The sequence below is a fragment of the Zosterops lateralis genome (genome assembly GCF_965231275.1).
Source record: "Zosterops lateralis genome assembly, chromosome: 36".
Classification (NCBI taxonomy): domain Eukaryota; kingdom Metazoa; phylum Chordata; class Aves; order Passeriformes; family Zosteropidae; genus Zosterops; species Zosterops lateralis.
In genome coordinates this window covers 1,025,713-1,045,955 of record NC_139796.1, presented here as the reverse complement: position 1 = coordinate 1,045,955, position 20,243 = coordinate 1,025,713, and the positions used below count along the sequence as shown (strand labels likewise).

The 20,243-nt window shown below is 47.4% G+C and overlaps 1 protein-coding gene and 1 long non-coding RNA gene across 5 annotated transcripts in view; both read left to right on the top strand.

Annotated features, from left to right (window-relative positions):
* Positions 1-20,243, top strand: part of BRD4 (bromodomain containing 4) — a 61,760-nt gene that overhangs the window by 29,850 nt on the left and 11,667 nt on the right. For all 4 annotated transcript variants that reach the window (XR_014592201.1, XM_083881987.1, XM_083881988.1 and 1 more), the window contains exons 9-17: positions 816-944; positions 3,077-3,286; positions 5,416-5,615; positions 7,906-8,204; positions 9,390-9,497; positions 14,503-14,555; positions 15,425-15,761; positions 16,684-17,334; positions 19,213-19,325. Coding sequence is in view for 3 of the 4 variants with exons in the window: in XM_083881987.1 (XP_083738113.1) it covers positions 816-944; positions 3,077-3,286; positions 5,416-5,615; positions 7,906-8,204; positions 9,390-9,497; positions 14,503-14,555; positions 15,425-15,761; positions 16,684-17,334; positions 19,213-19,325 (2,100 nt within the window). In the remaining variant the exon portion in view is untranslated. The remainder of the gene's footprint in view (positions 1-815; positions 945-3,076; positions 3,287-5,415; positions 5,616-7,905; positions 8,205-9,389; positions 9,498-14,502; positions 14,556-15,424; positions 15,762-16,683; positions 17,335-19,212; positions 19,326-20,243) is intronic.
* Positions 3,597-5,095, top strand: LOC310921773. Its single transcript, XR_014592203.1, has 3 exons — positions 3,597-3,676; positions 3,792-4,017; positions 5,012-5,095. It is a non-coding gene; the product is annotated as an uncharacterized lncRNA (long non-coding RNA).

The following is a 20,243-nucleotide window of genomic DNA, read 5'->3' as shown; positions in this document are numbered from 1 at the left end:
GGTTTGGGGGAAAAATTGGGGAAAAATGGGGTTTTGGGGGGGTTGAGTGGGGATTTTGGGGGGATGAAATGGGGTTTTGAGGGAAATTTGGGGAAAAAATGAGAGTTTGGGAAGGAAAAACGGGATGTTGAGGGAAGTTTTGGGGGGTTTGGGGGGATGAAATGGGGATTTGAGGGAAATTTGGGGGGAAAATGGGGTTTTGGGGAGGAAAAATGGGGTTTGGGGGGGAAATGGGGTTTTGGGGAGGAAAAATGGGGTTTGGGGGGGAAATGGGGTTTTGGGGAAAAAATTGGGAGTTTGGGGAGGGAAAATGGGGTTTTGGGGGGATGAAATGGGGATTTGAGAGAAAACTTGGGGGGAAAATGGGATTTTGGGAGGGGAAAAATGGGATTTTGGGGAAAATTGGGGAGAAATGGAGGTTTTGGGGAAAATGGGGTTTGGGGAAATGAAGGGGATTTGCGAAGGGGTGGGTAAGGAAGTTTGAGGAGGGAAACCACGGTCTGGGGGGAAATAGGATTTGGAAATTTGGGAGGAAAATGGGAATTTGGGAAACTAAGGGGGGAAAATGGGGTTTTAGTGGGAAAAATAAGATTTTGGGGAAAATTTTTGGGCGTTAAGGAAAAGTAATGAGATTTTGTGGGAGAGAAAGGAGATTTCAGGCAGAAAAACGCGATTTTTTGGGACGAAAATTTGAGAATTTTGAAACCAAAACCACCAAAACGAGCCAATTTTTTTCCTCAACCCCAATGCACGGAATTCCAGCGGAATTCCCGATTTTTTGGGTGTTTTTTTCTCTCTCCCTCCCCTGGTTTCAGTCGAAGCTGGAGGGCCGGGAGTACCGCGACGCTCAGGAATTCGCCGCCGACGTTCGGTTGATGTTTTCCAACTGCTACAAATACAACCCCGCCGACCACGAGGTGGTGGCCATGGCCAGGAAACTGCAGGTGAGGATTCAGAAAATTCCACCAAAGAAATTCCTTTTTCCAGGAGGATTTTCCCAAAAAAAAAAAAGGGGAAAAAAAAACCGGGCCAAAAATGCTGATTCGGCAAAAAAAAAAAGGGCAAAAAAGCAAAAAAATGGAATTTTTTTGTTGTTGTTGTTGTGGAAGTGAAGGAAATCAGTTCAGTTTCCTTTTGAAAATTCTTTTTTTCAGCAGGATTTTCCCTGTCCCCAAAAAAATTCAATTAAAAATTTGGGAGTAATGGGCTTAAAAATGCTGATTGGGGAAAAAAAAAAAAAAAAAGAAAAAAAAAAAAAAAAAAGAAATTTGGGATTTTTTTTTTTGTGAAAGTGAAGGAAATCAGTTCAGTTTTCTCTTGAAAAATTCTCCTTTTCTTCCAACAGAATTTTCCCCCCCTCAAAAAGAAATTTGGGAATAACGGCCCCAAAAATGCTGATTTGGCAAAAAAATGGAAGAAAAATGAAAAAAAAAGGGGAAAAAATGGGATTTTTTTGTTGTTGTTGTTGTGAAAGTGAAAGAAATCAGTTCAGTTTCCTCTTCAAAATTCCCTTTTTTTTTCCCAGCAGGATTTTCCCCTCCTAAAAAAATAAAATAAATCTTAAAAATCTTGGAATAACCTCCCCCCAAAAAATGTTAATTTGGTTAAAAAGAAAAAAAATGAAGTTGAAAAAATCAGATTTTTTTGGTTGTGGAAGTGAAAGAAATCAACTCAGTTTCCTCTTGAAAATTGTCCTTTTTTTCCAGCAGGATTTTCCCAAAAAATAATTAAAAATTTGGAATAACGCCCCAAAAATGCTGATTTGGCAAAAAAAAAAGCAGAAAAAAATGGAAATTTTTTTGTGTGGAAGTGAAGAAATCAGCTCTTTTTCCTCTTTTTGGCTCAGTTTTATTTAATTTCTTCCTTTTTCAATACTTTCCCAATGTTTTCTTAATTTTCCTTCAATTTTCCCTCAGTTTTCTCTCAGTTTCTTCTAAATTTCCTCCTTTAAAACTTGATTTTATTGAGTATTTCTCCTGTTCCTGTTGAATTTCCTCTCAGTTTTTTCCCCTCTGTTTTCCCCCCAAGTTGTGCCTTTTCTATGACAAATTGAGGAAATCCCATAAATTTTTTCCCCCTAAATCCATTTTGGGGATGGTTGAACTCTCCAGTGGGAATCTGGTGGAACCTCAAAGATCATCAGATCAACCAAAGGTGATCCAAGAAAATCCAGAAGATCTCTAGAAGGTCAAAGTTTCACCTTTTCAACAAAAAGTTGAGGAAATCCCATAAATTTTCCCCCTAAATCCACCTTGGAGATGGTTGAGCTTTAGTGGGAATCTGGTGGAACCTCAAAGATCATCACGTCAACTGATGATGATTCAAGACAATCAAGAAGATCTCAAGAACCTCCAAGTTGCACCTTTTCAATGACAAATTGAGGAAATCCCATAAATTTTCCCCCTAAATCCACCTTGGAGATTGTTGAGGTCTCCAGTAAATCCACATTAGAACCTCAAAGATCATCAGATCAACCAAAGGTGATCCAAGAAAATCCAGAAGATCTCAAGAACCTCCAAGTTGCACCTTTTCAATGACAAATTGAGGAAATCCCATAAATTTTCCTCCCAAAAACAACCCTGGAGGTGATTGAGCTCCAGCAGGAATCAACGGTGGAACCTCAAAGATCGTCGAATCAACTGAAAGTGATCCAAGAAGTTCTAGAAGATCCCAAGAACGTGAACGATGCAACTTTTAAATGAGAAATTGAGAAAGTCTTGTAAATTTTTCCCCTAAATTCATTTTGGACATGGTTGAGCTCCACTGGGGATCCCTGGTGGAACCTCAGAGATCATCACATCAACTGAAAGGGATCCAAGAAGATCTCAACAACTTCAAAGTTGCACCTTTTCAACGACAAATTGAGGAAATCCCATAAATTTTCCCCCTAAATCCATTTTGGAGATTGTCAGAACTCCAAAAATCTCCCAAAATTCCACTTCCCTCCACCCTCGTGTGTCCCTGTGTTGACCCCAGACCTCCATGGAGGTGTTGGAGGTTTTGGAGGTTTTGGAGGTTTTGGTGACGCCCCCGAGGCCGTCGATGTCACTCCCCCCCGTTGCCGTTGTCGTTGCAGGACGTGTTCGAGATGCGCTTTGCCAAGATGCCGGACGAGCCCGAGGAGCCGGCAATCCCGGCCTCGTCCCCCGTGGTGGTGCCGCCTCCCACCAAGGTGGCGCCGCCCTCGTCCAGCGACAGCAGCAGCGACAGCTCCTCCGACAGCGACAGCTCCTCCGACGACTCCGAGGAGGAGCGGGCGCAGCGCTTGGCCGAGCTCCAGGAGCAGGTGAGGGGCGGGCCGAGGGTCTTTCCGACAAGGGTTTGGTGGTTGTGATTGGAAGTTGTGGTTGTGCCATGAGGCAATGGAATCGTTGGGTTTGTCGGCCCGAAATCGTTGGGTTTGTCAAACCAAAATCATTGGGTTTGCCAATCCAAAAATTGTTGGCTTTGTTGGCCCAAGATCATTGAGGTTATTGATCTACAATTATTGGATTTGTTGACCAAAATGGTTGGGTTTGACAACCTGAAATTGTTGAGTTTGTTAATCCAGAATCATTTGGGTTATTGACCTACAGTTGTTGGGTTTGTTGGCCCGAAATTGTTGGGTTTGTTGACCTAAAATTGTTGGGTTTGTCAAACCAAAAATTGTTGGGTTTGTCGGCCCAAGATCATTGGGGTTATTGACCTACAATCGTTGGGTTTGTTGGCCCAAAATAATTGGGTTTGTCAAACCAAAATTGTTGGGTTTGTCAAACCAAAATTGTTGGATTTGTCAAACCAAAATCATTGAGTTTGTCAAACCAAAAATTGTTGGCTTTGTTGGCCCAAGATCGTTGGGGTTATTGACCTACAATTATTGGGTTTGTTGACCAAAATTGTTGGGTTTGTCAACCTGAAATTGTTGGGTTGACTTGAAGTCATTGGGTTTGTTGCTCCAATATTTTGGTTTGTTGACCTAAAGTTGTGTTGGGTTGACTCAAAACCATTGGGTTTGTTGACCTAAAACTCAGTGACCAGGTGGGGTCAGCCATGGGTTGGGTTTGATGACCCTGGAGGTGTCCATGGAACCACTGGACATCAATGTGGGTGACCAGGTAGGGGTTGGTCAATCTGAGGATTGGAATCGATGACCCCGGAGGTGTCCATGGAACCACTGGAGGTGACACTCAGGGTGATGAGGTGGGGTCAGTCAGAGGTCAGATTTGATGACCTTGGAGGTGTCCATGGAAGGACTGGACACTGCTGAGAAGGTTGTGCCCAGTCCAAGGTGGGATCTGCCCACCCTGGAGGTGTCCGTGGAGGGACTGGAGGTGACAGTCAAGGTGACCATGGGTTGGGTTTGATGACCTTGGAGGTGTCCATGGAAGGACTGGACATTGAATTGGCTGAAAATGTTGTTGAGGTCAGTCTGAGGTGGGACCTGCCCACCCTGGAGATCTCCATGGAAGGACTGGAGGGGAGAGTTGGTGATCTGGTAGAGGTTGGTTAATCTGAGGTTGGAATTGATGACCCTGGAGGTGTCCATGGAGGGACCGGACCCTGGGCTGGCCGAGAAGGTTGTTGAGGTCACTCCAAGGTGGGACCTGCCCACCCTGGAGGTGTCCATGGGGAGGTGACACTCAGTGATGAGGTGGGGTCAGTCAGAGGTCAGATTTGGTGACCCCGGAGGTGTCCATGGAAGGACTGGACCCTGGACTGGCTGAAAAGGTTGAGGTCACTCCAAGGTGGGACCTGTCCACCCTGGAGGTGTCCATGGAGGGACTGGACCCTGGACTGGCTGAGAAGGTTGTGCTCAGTCCAAGGTGGGACCTGCCCACCCTGGAGATCTCCATGGAAAGACAGGAGGTGACACTCAAGGTGACCATGGGTTGGGTTTGATAATCATGGAGGTGTCCATGGAGGGACCGGACCCTGGGCTGGCCAAGAAGGTTGTTGAGGTCACTCCAAGGTGGGACGTGCCCACCCTGGAGATCTCCATGGAAGAACTGGAGGTGACACTCAGGGTGACAAGGTGGGGTCAGCCATGGGTTGGGTTTGATGACCTTGGAGAGGTGTCCGTGGGGAGGTGACAGTGACCAGGTGGGGTCAGTCAGAGGTCACATTTGATGACCCTGGAGGTGTCCAAGGTGGGACGTGCCCACCCTGGAGGTGTCCATGGGGAGGTGACAGTGACCAGGTGGGGTCAGTCAGAGGTCAGATTTGGTGACCCTGGAGGTGTCCATCGAGGGACTGGAGGTGACACTCAGAGTGATGAGGTGGGGTCAACCATGGGTTGGGTTTGATGACCCTGGAGGTGTCCATGGAGGGACCGGACCCTGGGCTGGCCGAGAAGGTCGTTGAGGTCCCTCCAAGGCGGGACGTGCCCGCCCTGCAGAACCTCCCCATCCCCAAGGCCAACCCCACTCCTCCCCACAGCTGAAGGCCGTGCACGAGCAGCTGGCGGCGCTGTCCCAGCCCCAGCAGAACAAACCAAAGAAGAAGGAGAAGGACAAGAAGGAGAAGAAGAAGGAGAAGCACAAAAAGAAGGAGGAGCTGGAGGACGCCAAGAAGAGCAAAGCCAAGGAGCCGCCGCCCAAGAAGGCCAAGAAGAGCAACAGTAACAGCAGCGCCTCCAGGTGGGCCCTTCCCACAGTGCCCTTCGCTAATTAACGTAATTACCGCGGGGTCGTTAACGAGGGGCCTCCTGGTGGGGTCAGCTCAGGCTTTGGGGCTGGTGGGGACACCCGGCTGGGCAGGGGGAGCTCGGCTTTGGGGGGTCAGGAGGAAATTAAGATCAGGTTTGGGTGACAAGGAGTAAATTAAGATCAGTTTGGGGGGCCCAGGAGCAAAATAATCTCAGTTTTGGGTGTCCAGGATTCCCAGGAGAAAACTAAGCTCAGTTTTGAGTTTCTGCATAATTTGAGCTTGGTTTTGGGTGTCTAGAACCAAATTAATCTCAGTTTTGGGTGTCTAGGAACAAATTAAGCTCAGTTTTGGGTGGTCAGGAGCAAATTAAACTCAGTTTTGGGTTTCTGAATAACTTGAGCTCAGTTTTGGGTGTCCAGGAATAAATTAAGTTCACTTTTGGGTGTTCAGGAGTAAATTAAGCTCAGTTTTGGGTGACAAGGAGTAAATTAAGCTCAGTTTTGGATGGTCAAGAGTAAATTAAGCTCAGTTTTGGGTTTTTGAATAATTTGAGTTCAGCTTTGGGTGACAAGAAGTAAATTAAGCTCAGTTTTGGATGGTCAAGAGTAAATTAAGATCAGTTTGGGGTGTTCAGGAGTAAATTAAGCTCAGTTTGGGGTTTTCGAATAATTTGAGCTCAGTTTTGGGTCTCTAGGAACAAATTAAGCTCAGTTTTGGGTGGTCAGGAACAAATTAAGATCAGTTTGGGGTTTTCGAATAATTTGAGCTCAGTTTTGGGTCTCTAGGAACAAATTAAACTCAGTTTTGGGTGGTCAGGAGTAAATTAAGATCAGTTTTGGGTTCTTGAATAACTTGAGCTCAGTTTTAGGTGTCCAAAACCATCTTGAACTCAGTTTTGGGTGTTCAGGAGTAAATTTAGCTCAGTTTTGGGTGTCCAGGAGCAGGTGGAGCTCTTCACCTCACCTTGAGCTCACCACACACTTTAAGCTCAGTTTTCCACCTCAACTCCCACAACCAACAAAACCCCTCATTTTTAGGATAAAAACTAAACCTCTTCCAGCTCCTGTGGCTTTAGGGCCGGGTTTAGGATGGGTTTAGATCAGATTTAGGTCAGAAATGCCTTTTTTTGGTCCTGTGATGTCTTGATTTGGATTTTTGGTTCCATAACCCAAGACCTGTGAGCGGCAAAGAGGAAAACAACGGTGAAGCTTTGCAGCTCCCCTGGGTCAGGGCTGGTTTAGGTTGAGTTTAGGTCTAAAATTCCATTTTTTGGTTGTCTGAACAGCAGGCAGGAGTCAGCAGTGAAGTTCTGCAGGTGCTGTGGGTCAGGGCTGGTTTAGGTTGGGTTTAAGTTGGGTCTCAGTTGAATTTCAGCCCGGTTTCAGTTGGGTCTCAGTTGGGTTTAGGCCGGTCCTGGTTGGGTTTAGGTTGGGTTTAGGCCAGGTTTCAGTTGGGTCTCAGGTGGGTTTAGGCCGGTCCTGGTTGGGTTTAGGTTGGGTTTAGGCCAGGTTTCAGTTGGGTCTCAGGTGGGTTTAGGCCGGTCTTGGTTGGGTTTAGGTTGGGTTTAGACCAGGTCTGGGTTGGGTTTAGGACTAACCCACCATCCCTTGGTCGTGTGAGCAGCAAGAAGGAGCCGGTGGTGGCAAAATCCTCCAGTCCTGTGGGTCAGGGCTGGTTTAGGTTGGGTTTAGGCCGGGTCTAGGTTGGGTTTAGGCCAGGTTTCAGTTGGGTCTCAGTTGGGTTTAGGTCGGTCTTGGTTGGGTTTAGACATTCTTTGGTCATATGAGCAGCAAGAAGGAGCCGGTGGTGGCAAAGTCCTCAAGGTCCTGTGGGTCAGGGCTGGTTTAGGCCAGGTTTCAGTTGGGTCTCAGTTGGGTTTAGGCCGGTCCTGGTTGGGTTTAGGTTGGGTTTAGGCCAGGTTTCAGTTGGGTCTCAGTTGGGTTTAGGCCTAACCCATCATTCTTTGATTGTGTGAACAATGAGAAGGAGCCGGTGGTGGTGAAGTCCTCAAGGTGCTGTGGGTCAGGACTGGTTTAGGTTGGGTTTAGGCCGGGTCTAGGTTGGGTTTAGGCCGGTTTTGGTTGGGTTTAGGTTGGGTTTAGACCAAGTTTAGGTTGGGTTTAGGACTAACCCACCATTCTTTGGTTGTGTGAGCAGCGAGAAGAAGCCGGTGGTGGCAAAGTCCTCCAGTCCTGTGGGTCAGGGCTGGTTTAGGTTGGGTTTAGGCCACTTGAGGTTATATTTAGGACTAACTCACCATTTTTTTGGTCCCACGAGCAGCAAGAAGGAGGCGGCGCCGGTGAAGCCCAGCAAAGCCGCGCCCACCTACGAGTCGGAGGAGGAGGAGAAGTGCAAACCCATGTCCTACGAGGAGAAACGGCAGCTGAGCCTGGACATCAACAAACTGCCCGGGGAGAAGCTGGGCAGGGTCGTGCACATCATCCAATCCCGGGAGCCTTCGCTGAAAAACTCCAACCCCGACGAGATCGAGATCGACTTCGAGACGCTGAAGCCGTCGACGCTGCGCGAGCTCGAGCGTTACGTCACCTCCTGCCTGCGCAAGAAGAGGAAACCCCCAGGTACTTCCAAACCCCAAAATTTGGGAGTTTTTAGGGGATTTTTTTGGTGGTTTTATCCCCCCGGGGTTGGGATTTTTGGGGAGGTTTTTGAGGTGTTTTCGTCGTACCAAGATGGCGGCGGGTGGGATTCAAAATGGCGGCCACTGCGGTTCCCATTTTTTTTGTAGTAATTAAAGGTTTTAAGTGGAAGTTTCAAGTTGAAATTTTTGAGGGGGAGTTTGTGACAAACCAGTTGGGATGAAGCAGTTGGGTTTGGGATGAACCAGTTGGGTTTGGGACCGACCAGTTGAGTTTAGGATCAACCACTTGAGTTTAGAACCAACCAGTTGACTTTGAGGTCATCCAGTTGAGTTTAGGACCAACCAGTTGAGTTTGAGATGACCCAGTTGGGACAACCCAGTTGATTTTAGACGAAATCATGTAGGTTTAGGATGAACTAGTTGAGTTTAGAACCAACCAATTGAGTTTAGGATGCCCCAGTTGAGTTTGGGATGAATCAGTTGAGTTTGGCGTGAATGACCCAGTTGGGACGACCTGGTTGAGTTTAGACCAAACCAGTTGGGTTGAGGATAAACCACCTAGATTTGGGATGAACCAGTTGAGTTTGGGATGCCCCAGTTGGGATGTGCCAGTTGGGTTTTGACCAAACCAGTTGAGTTTGGGATGACCCAGTTGAGTTTGGCATGACTCGGTTACGATGTCCCAGTTGAGTTTAGACCAAACCAGTTGAGTTCAGCATGACCCAGTTGGGACACCTCAGTTGGGTTTTGACCAAACCAGTTGAGTTTGGGATGCCCCAGTTGAGTTTGGGATGCTCCAGTTGAGTTTGGGATGCTCCAGTTGAGTTTGGGATGACCCAGTTGAGTTTAGAACCAACTGGTTGAGTTTGGGGTGACCCAGTTGAGTTTGGGATGCCCCAGTTGAGTTTGGGATGCCCCAGTTGAGTTTAGACCAAGCCCGTTGAGTTTGGGATGTCCCAGTTGAGTTTGGCATGACCCAGTTGAGTGTAGACCAAACCCGTTGAGTTTGGGATGCCCCAGTTGAGTTTGGCATGACCCAGTTGAGTTTAGAACCAACTGGTTGAGTTTGGGATGCCCCAGTTGTGACTGCCCAGTTGAGTTCAGACCACACCAGTCGTGCCGAGGCCGTCGCTCCCCTTGGTGACCCCTCCCGTTGTCCCCACAGAGAAACTGGACGTCCTGGCCGGCTCCTCCAAGCTCAAGGGTTTCTCCTCGTCGGAGTCGGAATCCAGCAGCGAGTCGAGCTCCTCCGACAGCGACGAGTCGGACTCAGGTTAGACCTTCCCACCTTTCCCGACCTTCTCCGGACAAATAAACTCGATTTCATTCCTGTCTCTGCCGTCCATTCTTCTTTGGGGTTTCCTCACCCCCTGCCCTGGTTTTTTATTATTTTTATTTTTATTTTTTGGTTTGTTTTTTTTTTTAAATCTTGGTGCGAGTGCCGTGGGAGGGGTTTGGTCTGGTGGGGTTTTTTTGGGGGGAGAAAAATGAGATTTGAGTCTCTTTTGAGCCGTCGGGAACATTGCGTTGGAGATGGAGGGAATGGGAATTAATGGAAAAAATTGGATTTTTGTAGGGGAAAAAATGTGGGGCAGGTGGGATTTTATGGATGCGGATGGAGGGAATGGAGTTTGATGGAAAAAATGGGATTTTATGGATGAAAAGGTGGAGAGAGTGGGATTCGAGGGAGAAAAAATGGGATTTTATGGATGAAAATATGGAGGGAATGGGATTTAATGGAAAAAAATTGGATATTATGGAAAAAAAGATGGAGCAAATGGGATTTTATGGAGAAAAAATAGAGGGAATGGGATTTGATGGAGAAAATGGGATTTTATGATGAAAAAAGGTGGAGCAGTTGGGATTTTGTGTAGAAAAAATGGAGGAAAAGGGATTTTATGGGAAAAAATTGGATATTAGGGGAAAAAAAAAAGATGGAGCAGATGGGATTTTATGGAGAAAAAATTGAGGGAATGGGGATTTTATGGAAAAAATAAGATTTTGTACAGAAAAAAAATGGGATTTCATGGAGAGAATGGATTTTATAAAGAAAAACAAATGGAGGGAAAGGGATTTTATGGAAAAAATGTGATTTTATGGAGAAAGAAAGATGGAGAAAATGGGATTTTATGGAGAGGATGGGATTTTAGGGAAAATTTGAATTTTATGGAGAAAAATAAATGGAGGGAAAGGGATTTTATGGATAAAAATGGGATTTTATGGAGAATAAAATACGTAGGAAATGGGATTTTAGGGGAAAAATTAAATTTTATGAAGAAAAAACGAAAGAACGGGATTTTATGGAGTAAAAAATGGGGAAAATGGGATTTTAAGGTTAAAAAAATGCAGGGAATAATGGGATTTTAGGGATTTAAAAAATGGGAAAAATGGGATTTTAGGGATAAATCTCTTTTTTTTGTGGATTTGGGATCTGGAAAAAAAAAAGGATTTTGAGGGAATTTGGAATTCCAAGTCCCCGCTGTCGCTCCCTGCGCCTCCCTCGGGATAAAATCCTGATTTTTCCTGGTTTTTTCCCCAAATTTTCCTAATTCCCACCTTTCCCTCTTGCCACCCTCGCCGTGGGATTGGGATTTATCCCCATCCCAAAATCTGAGGTTGAAAATCCCATGAAATATTTGGGATTTAATTCCAGAGCGCGTCGGGTGTGGAGAAGGAGTAAAATATAAAAAAAAATTCCCTTAAAAAACCAAAAAAAAATTCCCCAAAATTGCCAAAAATGTGCCCCCCCCCCAAAAAAAAAAGGAAAAAAAGAAGAGCAAAAATACCAAATAAAATTAAATTATTCAAAAAAAACCCAAGATTGAGCCAGATCTGGTGAATTCCCAACAATTTTCCAGGATAAAACTCAAATTAGGAATTTTTGAACATTTTAATGAATCTTTTTAGAAAAAATTTAAGGCGTTTTCCATAAATTTTTTTGGGAGAGGGTTGAAAGATTTTGTTGGAATTTTTAGATTTGATTTAGGAATGGGAAAAATCCAGGGATTTGGTGCTGAATTTTTCCTTGGATTTATCCTTTAAATTCTAATTTTATTGAGATTTTTTTGATTTTTTTTTTGCCTGATTTTCCATCAAATCCACCAAAATAAACAAGATTTGACTCATCCCAAATCCAGAATTTTGATTTTTTCCCCAAAAAGTGGAGGTTGGAGGCAGAAAAACCTGGAAAAGGCTTTTTTTGGGATGAATTCCACCCCAAACCACCAAATCCAGATTTTTTTTCTCCAGAAAACTTTGATCTGCCCCAAATATTTTCCCAAAATCTGTCGATTTTTGTGCTCCTTTTTCCAAGATTTCTCAGCCTTGGAAGCACCAATTCCTTTTTTTCCCAAAAAACCTGGAAAATTGGATTTATTTGATATTTTAATATAACAAAAACGATGAAAATACTCTAAAAATCTGATTTTTTTCATGGAATTTCATCCCAGAATGTGGAAATTTGGATTTGTCCATCAGCATTTCGCTGATTGGGTGGGAATAAAATCAGGAATTGAGGGAAAATTTGGGAAAAATCCCATAAATCCACACCCAGATTTGGCTTTTTCACCCCAAAAACGCCCAGAAGTGACTTTTCCATCAATCCCGGATTTTCTCCCCACGGATTTGGGATTGAAGGGTCGTCCATGGGTTGGGTTGGGATCTCCAAAATCCGGGATGATCCTCCTGGGAACGGGATTCCCACCGGGATCCCACAACTGGGAGGGAATTTTTGGGTTGAAATCCTTGGAATCTCCTGGAGATGAAAATTCCAACTGGGAGCCAACGATGGATCGGTGATGGAATTTGGGATCATCCTTGGGTTGGGATCTCCAGAGTTCAGGTTGATCCTTCTGGAGCTGAAAATTCCAGCTGGGATCCGACAGTTGGCGGTGAAGGTTGGGATCGTCTTTGGGATCTCCAGAATCCAGGATGATCCTTCTGGGAATGCGATTCCAACCCAATGATCGGCGATGAAGGTTGGGATCGTCCTTGGGTTGGGATTTCCAGGATCTCCAGGATCTCCAGGGAATCTCCATGGAATTTCAGGATTCCAACTGAGACCTGTGATTGGTGGTGAAGGTTGAGATCATCCTTGGGTTGGGATTTCCAGGTGATCTCCGTGGAATTTCACGATTCCGACCAAGACCCAACGGTCAGCGATGAAAGTTGGGATCATCGTTGGGTTGGGATTTCCAGGATCTCCACGTGATCTCTGTGGAGTTGTACAATTCCATCCGAGACCCAACGATGAGTGATGAAGGTTGGGATTGTCCTTGGATTGAGATTTCCAGGATCTCCAGGATTTCCATGGAATTTTGTGATTCCAACCGGGACCCAGCGATGGGTGATGAAGGTTGGGATCATCCTTGAGTTGGGTTCTCCAGGATCTCCGTAATTTCCAGGGGGTCTCCATGGAATTTCAGGACTCTGACTGAAACCCAACAATTGGTGATGAAGGTTGGGATCATCCTTGGTTGGGGATTTCCAGGTGATCTCCGTGGAATTTTGTGATTCCGACCAAGACCCAACGATCAGCGATGAAGGTTGGGATCGTCCTTGGGTTGGGATCTCCAGGATTTCCAGGTGATCTCCGTGGAATTTTGTGATTCTAACCAAGACCCAGCAATCAGCGATGAAGGTTGGGATCATCGTTGGGTTGGGATTTCCAGGATCTCCAGGACTTCCATGGAATTTTCTGATTCCGACCAGGACCCAGCAGTCAGAGATGAAAGTTGGGATCATCCTTGGGTTGGGATTTCCAGGTGATCTCTGTGGAGTTGCACGATTCCAACCGAGACTCAATGATTGGTGGTGAAGGTTGAGATCATCCTTGGGTTGGGATTTCCAGGACTTCCATGGAATTTTCTGATTCCATCCGGGACCCAGCAATCGGCGATGAAGGTTGGGATCATCCTTGGGTTGGGATTTCCAGGATCTCCAGGATTTCCATGGAATTTTGAGGTTCCAACCGGGACCCGACATTCGGTGATGAAGGTTGGGATCATCCTTGGATGGGGATTTCCAGGATTTTCGTGGAATTCCGTGATTCCAGCCAGGACCAAACAATCAGTGATGAAAGTTGGGATCATCCTTGGGTTGGGATTTCCAGGATCTCCAAAATCTCCAGGACTTCCATGGAATTTTGTGATTTCAGCTGAGACCCAATGATCGGTGATGAAGGCCGGGATCATCCTTGGGTTGGGATCCCTGGAATCTTCTTTTGGATCTCACGATTCCACCTGGGACCCAACAGCTGGGAACGAAGGCTGGAATCATCCTTGGGATCTCCAAAATCCAGGCTGGTCCTTCTGGGAACATGAATCCGGCTGGGATCTGACACCGGTGATGGAATTTGGGATCGTCCTTGGGTTGAAATCCTTGGAATCTTCTTTGGGGAGCATAATTCCAGTTGGGATCCAACACCGGTGATGAAATTTGGGATCATCCTTGGATTGAAATCCTTGGAATCTCCTTTTGGGAATGTGATTCCGCCTGGAGTCCAAGACTGGCTGTGAATTTGGGATCATCCTTGGAATGAAATCTTTGGAATCTTCTTCTGGGAATGCAATTCTGACTGGGATCCGACACAGGTGATGGAATTTGGGATCATCCTTGGGTTGAAATCCTTGGAATCTTCTTTGGGAAACGCGATTCCAGCTGGGATCTGACACTGTTGATGGACTTTGGGATCATCCTTGGGTTGAAATCCTTGGAATCTCCTTTTGGGAATGTGATTCCGCCTGGAGTCCAAGACTGGCTGTGAATTTGGGATCATCCTTGGAATGAAATCCTTGGAATCTCCTTTAGGGAACGCAATTCTGGATGGGATCCAACACCAGTGATGGACTTTGGGATCATCCTTGAGTTGAAATCCTTGGAATCTCCTTTTGGGAACATGATTCCGACTGGGATCCAACACCGGTGATGGACTTTGGGATCATTTTTGGGTTGAAATCCTTGGAATCTCCTGGGAATGCAATTCCAGCTGGGATCCAATGAATTTTGCCAAGGTTCTGCCTCTGGAGCAGCGACATTCCCGGGATACCTGATCCTGTTAAATCCATGGATTTTCTTGGCTGTTGGATTTTTTTCCAACAATTTTTCCCTTTTTTTTTTTTTTTTTTTTTTTGGCGGCAAAATATCCCGAATTCCCAATCCCAGAAATCCCTGGGGAATTCCAGCCCCATCCCTGGGGAATTCCAGCCCCGTTCGCCATCGGTGCCATCCCAAGTCGTTTCCAAATTAATTTTTTTTCTTTTCCTGTTTATTTTTGGCAGAAATGGCGCCAAAATTGAAGAAAAAAGGGCACTCGGGGCGGGAGCAGAAAAAGGTAGGAATGGGATTGGGATTGGATCCATTAATTAGGATTGGAATCATTAATTGGGTTGGGATTGGATCCATTAATTGGGATTTGATTCATTAATTGGGATTGGATGGGATCCATTAATTGGGTCGGGATTGGATCCGTTAATTGGGTCGGGATTGGATCCATTAATTGAATTGGGATGGGATCCATGGATTGGGATCAGATTCATTAATTGGGTTGGGATTGAATTGACCAAAAAAAGCACTTTGATGACCCAGGAGTTCACTTTGATGTCTGAAAATATATTTTGACGATCACAACAACGTTTTGATGACCCAAGAGGTGGTTTTGGTGACCAAAAACACATTTTGATGACCAAAAGACCATTTTGATGACCAAAACCACATTTTGATGACCAAAAGAACATTTTGGTGACCCAAGAGGTGATTTTGGTGACCAAAACCGTGTTTTGATGACTATAAGACCATTTTGGTGTCCAAAACCACGTTTTGACAACAAAAAGTTTGTTTTGGTGACCAAACCCACATTTTGATGATCCAAGAGGTTGTTTAGGTGTCTAAAAGCACATTTTAACAACTCAAGACCTCATTTTGATGTCCAAACCCCCATTTTGACGACCAAACCACCATCTCAATGACCAAACCCACATTTTGACAACCAAACACCTCATTTTGATGCCAAAACCCCATTTTGACGATAACCCAAGACCTCATTTAGATACCCAAACCCCCATTTTGACGACCAAAACACCATTTTGGTGACCAAAACACCATCTCAATAACGTTCTGACGACCCAACACCTCATTTCCCCACCCAAACCCCCATTTTCCACCTCTCCAACCCCTTCTAACTCCTCCTCCTCCTCCCCACAGCACCACCACCACCACCACCAAGCGGCGCCGGCGCCGCCGCAGCCCCCTCCGGCGCCGGCCCAGCCCGTCCCTCCGGCGCTGCAGCCGCCGGTGCCGCCGCCCGTCCCGCCGCCCGCCGCGCCCCTCAAGGCGTCGCCGCCGCCGCCGCCGCCCTTCGTCCCCGCCCAGGTGCCGGTGCTGGAGCACCCCCTGCCGGGGACCATGTTCGACACCATGGCCCATTTCGGCCAACCCATCCTGCACCTGCCCCAGCCCGAGCTGCCCCCGCCCCACCTGCCCCCGGCGCCCGAGCACAGCACCCCGCCCCACCTCAACCAGCACGTGGTGTCTCCTCCAGGTGAGGGGGGATTTGGGGATTTGGTGGGCGCCGTGGGATTGTTGGGGTGGGGCGGAGTCACAGAGGGTGGGGAGGGTGGTGGGTGGGGGAAAAAGGAGGGCCTTGGGTCTTGGTGTCCATCATGGTTTTGTTGAGATGGCCTAAAATCACAGAGAGTGAGGAGAGTGGTGGGTGGGGAAAAAGGAGGTTCTGAGGTCTTGGTGTCCACCCTGGGATTGTTGGGGTGGAGCAAAGTCCCAGAGGATGAGGATGGTGGTGGGTGAGGTTTGGGTCTTCTGGAGGAGCTGGAAAACGGAAGTTTTTGGGTCTTGTTGTCCATCATGGTTTTTTGGAACGTCCTAAAGTCCCAGAGGAAGAGGATGGTGGTGGGTGGGGGAAAATGGAGGTTCTTGGGTCTTGGTGTCCATCGTGGTCTTGTTGGGTTGTCCCAAGCGGAAGAGGATGATGATGGAGGGGGAAAAGGGAGGTTCTTGGGGCTTGGTGTCCACCATGGTCTTGTTGGGGTGGCCCAAGAGGATGAGGATGGTGGTGGGTGGGGTTGGTTCCTTCTGGAGGATGACGGGGTGGGATTGGGAGCTGATGGACCATCCCATGGAAGTTCTAAACTCACCACCAGCTCCTTCCTGGGACATCCCAGAAAAGGAGGACAGTGATGGGTGGGACTGGGGCTTGATGGACCATCCCATGGAAGCTCCTCTGATCTCACCAGCTTCTTCCTGGGACACCCCAGAAGGACGTGATGGGACATGATGATACTGGGTGGGACATGATGAGATTGGGTGGGATTGGAGAGTGATGAGTGATCCAGGGAAGTTCTCCTGCTCTCACCAGAAGCTCAGGACAGTGCCGGGTGGGCCTGGGGTCTGACAAACCATCCCTGGCCCATCTCCTGACGCCCCCCCGTGTCCTCCTTCCTCCGCAGCTTTGCACAACGCTCTGCCTCAGCAGCCCTCGAGGCCCAGCAACCGGGCGGCGGCGCTGCCCCCGAAGCCGCCGCGGCCCCCGGCCGTGTCCCCGGCGCTGCCGCCGCCGCAGCCGCCGCCGCAGCCGCTGCTCCCTCAGCCGCCGCTGCCGCAGCCGCCGCAGGTGCTGCTGGAGGACGAGGAGCCGCCGGTGCCGCCGCCGGTGCCGCCGCCGGTGCCGCCGCCGCACCACAACCTCCCCCTGAGCACCAGCCAGATGCAGCTGTACCTGCAGCAGCTGCAGAAAGTGCAGCCGCAGACTCCGCTTCTCCCTTCAGTGAAGGTCCAGTCGCAGCCGGCGCCGCCGCCGCAGCCGCCGGTGCCGCCTCCCCCGGCGCTGCCGCCGCCGCCGGCGCACCCCGCAGTGCAGCCGCTGCAGCCGCCGCCGCCGCGCCCGCTGCACCTGCAGCCCCTGCCCTTCCCCTCGCACCTGGCGCAGCCGCCGGCGCCGCCGCAGCCGCAGCAGCAGCAGCAGCAGCAACCGCAGCAGCCGCAGCAGCCGCAGGCGACGGCGCCGCCCCAGCAGCCGCAGCCGACGGCGGCGAAACCGCAGCAGGTCATCCAGCACCACCCGTCGCCGCGGCACCACAAACCGGACCCCTACGGCACCGGTGAGGAGAGGGAGGGGTGGTGGTGGATGGATGGATGATGATGATGAAGAAGGGTGGAAGGGATTCACCCAACGAGGGCTCGGCTCATCTGGCTTCGATGGGAATTTGAGGGTTTTGAAGGATCTGCAGGTGCTGAGGGTCTTGGGCTATTGAGGTTCTCTAGGATTTTGGGGTCTCGAGAAATTGAGGCTCTCAAGGTTCTCCAATTTTGAGGCTCTCCAGGTGGTTTTTTGGGACCCATCTCAGGATTATTTTGGGGCCATTTTGGGGGTTTTTGGGGCCATCCCGGGATGTTTTTGGGGCCGTGTCGGGGTCCATGGCAGCGGCGTTGGCAATGTCACAGTGACAATAACGATGATGACGATGGTGACAATGATAGTATTGACGATGATGATGATGATAATGATGATGATGGTGACAACAATGATAATGACAATGATGGTGACAGTAACAACAATGATGATGATAATGGCGATGACGATGATGATGATGATGATGACAATGATGATGACCATGACAATGATGTCAATGACGGTGACGATGATGACAATGACAGTGATGACGATGATGATGACAATAACAATAACAATGATGATGACAACGATGATGATGCTGGTGGTGATGATGATGACAGTGATGATGACGATGATAATGACGATGATGATGATGATGACAATGATGACGATGACTGACAATGATAACAATGACAATGATGACAGTGACAACGATGAGAGTGATGACGATGATGACAATAACAATGACAGTGACGACAGGGATGATGACAATGATGTCAATGACGATGTTGATGACAGTGATGACGATGACAATGATGACAATGATGATAGTGATGACGATGATGACAATGATGATGATGGCAATGACGATGATGATGACAATGACGGCGATGATGACAATGACGACGTTGACAATGATGACAGTGTTAATGACGATAATGATGGCGATGATGATGATGATAATGATGACTACGATGACGACTGATTATGATGACAATGACGACAATGATAATGATGACAATAATGATGATGACATTGATGACAATGATGACAATGACAACAATGATAATGATGACAATGACGATGATGACGATAATGATGACAATGATGATGACAGTGACAACAATGAGGACAATGAATGAGGACAATGATGACGACGATGACAATAAGAATGACAATGATGATAATGATGACAATGACAATAATGACAATAATGACAATGATAGTGATGATGATGATCATGACAGTGACGATGACAGTGATGATGATGACAGTGATGACGATGATGACGAAGACAGTGTTGATGATGATGTTGATGATGATGATGACAGTGATGATGACAATGATGACAATGACAGTGACGATGATGACGATGATGACAGTGACAATGATGACAATAATGATGATGATGGTGATGACAATGACGATGACAATGACTGTGATAGTGATGACAGTGATGATAATGTTGATGACGATGATGATGTTGACGATGACGATGATGATGATGACAATGACCATAACAATGATGATGACAATGACGAAGATGACAATGACAACGATGACGATGACCATGACGACAGTGTTGACAATGATGATGATGACAATGACAGTAACGACGACAATGACGATGACTATGATCACAATGATGATGACAATGATCACGATGACGATGACGATGACGATGGTGACAATAACAATAATGATGATGACAATGACGGCAATGATGATAATGATCAATGATAATGACAATGACATTGATGACGATGATTATGATGATGACGATGATGATGATGATGACATTGACAATGATGATGGTGACGATGGTGACAGCCCCGAGTGACTTGTCGCCCCCACCCCGTTGCAGGTCACCTGCGGGAAGCCCCGTCCCCCCTCATGATGCCTTCCCCACAGATGCCGCCGTTCCAGGGCCTCGTGCCTCAGTCGCCCCCTCAGCAAAACATCCAGCCAAAAAAACAGGTGAAAAAACACGAGTTTGGGACAGCTGGGAAAAAAAATGGGAGTTTGGGGCAGGTGAAAAAAAAAAGAGAGTTTGGGGTTAAGTGAAAAAAAAAAAGGGATTTTGAGGATCCGATGAAAAAAAAAACCAGAATTTCGGATCAGGTGAAAAGAAAAAGGGGTTTTGAGGGCAGGTGGAAAGAAAAATGGGATTTTGGGGTCAGGTGAAAAAAAAAACCAGGATTTGGAGAGTTTGGAATCCATGAAAAAATAGGATCTGGAGATTCCAGGATCAGGTGAAAAAATGGGATTTCGGTAAAAACAGGATTTGGGGAGTTTCATGATCAGGTGAAGAAAGAGGATTTTGGGATCAGTGAAAAAAAAAACAGGATTTTGGGATCAGATGATAATAAAGGATTTGAAATTTTTTGGCAGATCCTGATCCAAAATTTCCATGGCAGGAATTGTGAGCTGGGACCTGGTTTGGGATTAGGGATTTAGGGTCAGGACTGGGGTCAGGCTCGGGGTTTGGGATTGGGATTTTGGGGTGGATCCTGATCCCGAATTTCTGCAGGAATTGTGAGCTGGGTCAGGGTCAGGATCAGGATTAGAGTTTGGGATTTGGGATTTAGGGACAAATCCTGATCCCATTTCCCCCCAGGAGCTGCGAGCAGCCTTGGGGTCAGGATCAGGGTTTGGGATTTGGGGATTTTTGGGATTTAGGGGCATTCCTGACCTCGTTTCTCCCCCAGGAGCTGCGGGCAGCGTCGGGGTCAGAATTTGGGATTTTGGGATTTAGGAATTCAGGATTTAGGGTGGATCCTGACCCCGTTTCCCCCCCAGGAGCTGCGGGCAGCCTTGGGATGAGGATCAGGATTTGGGATTGAGATTTGGGGTTGGAATTTATGATTTAGGGTGGATCCTGACCCCAAGTTCCCC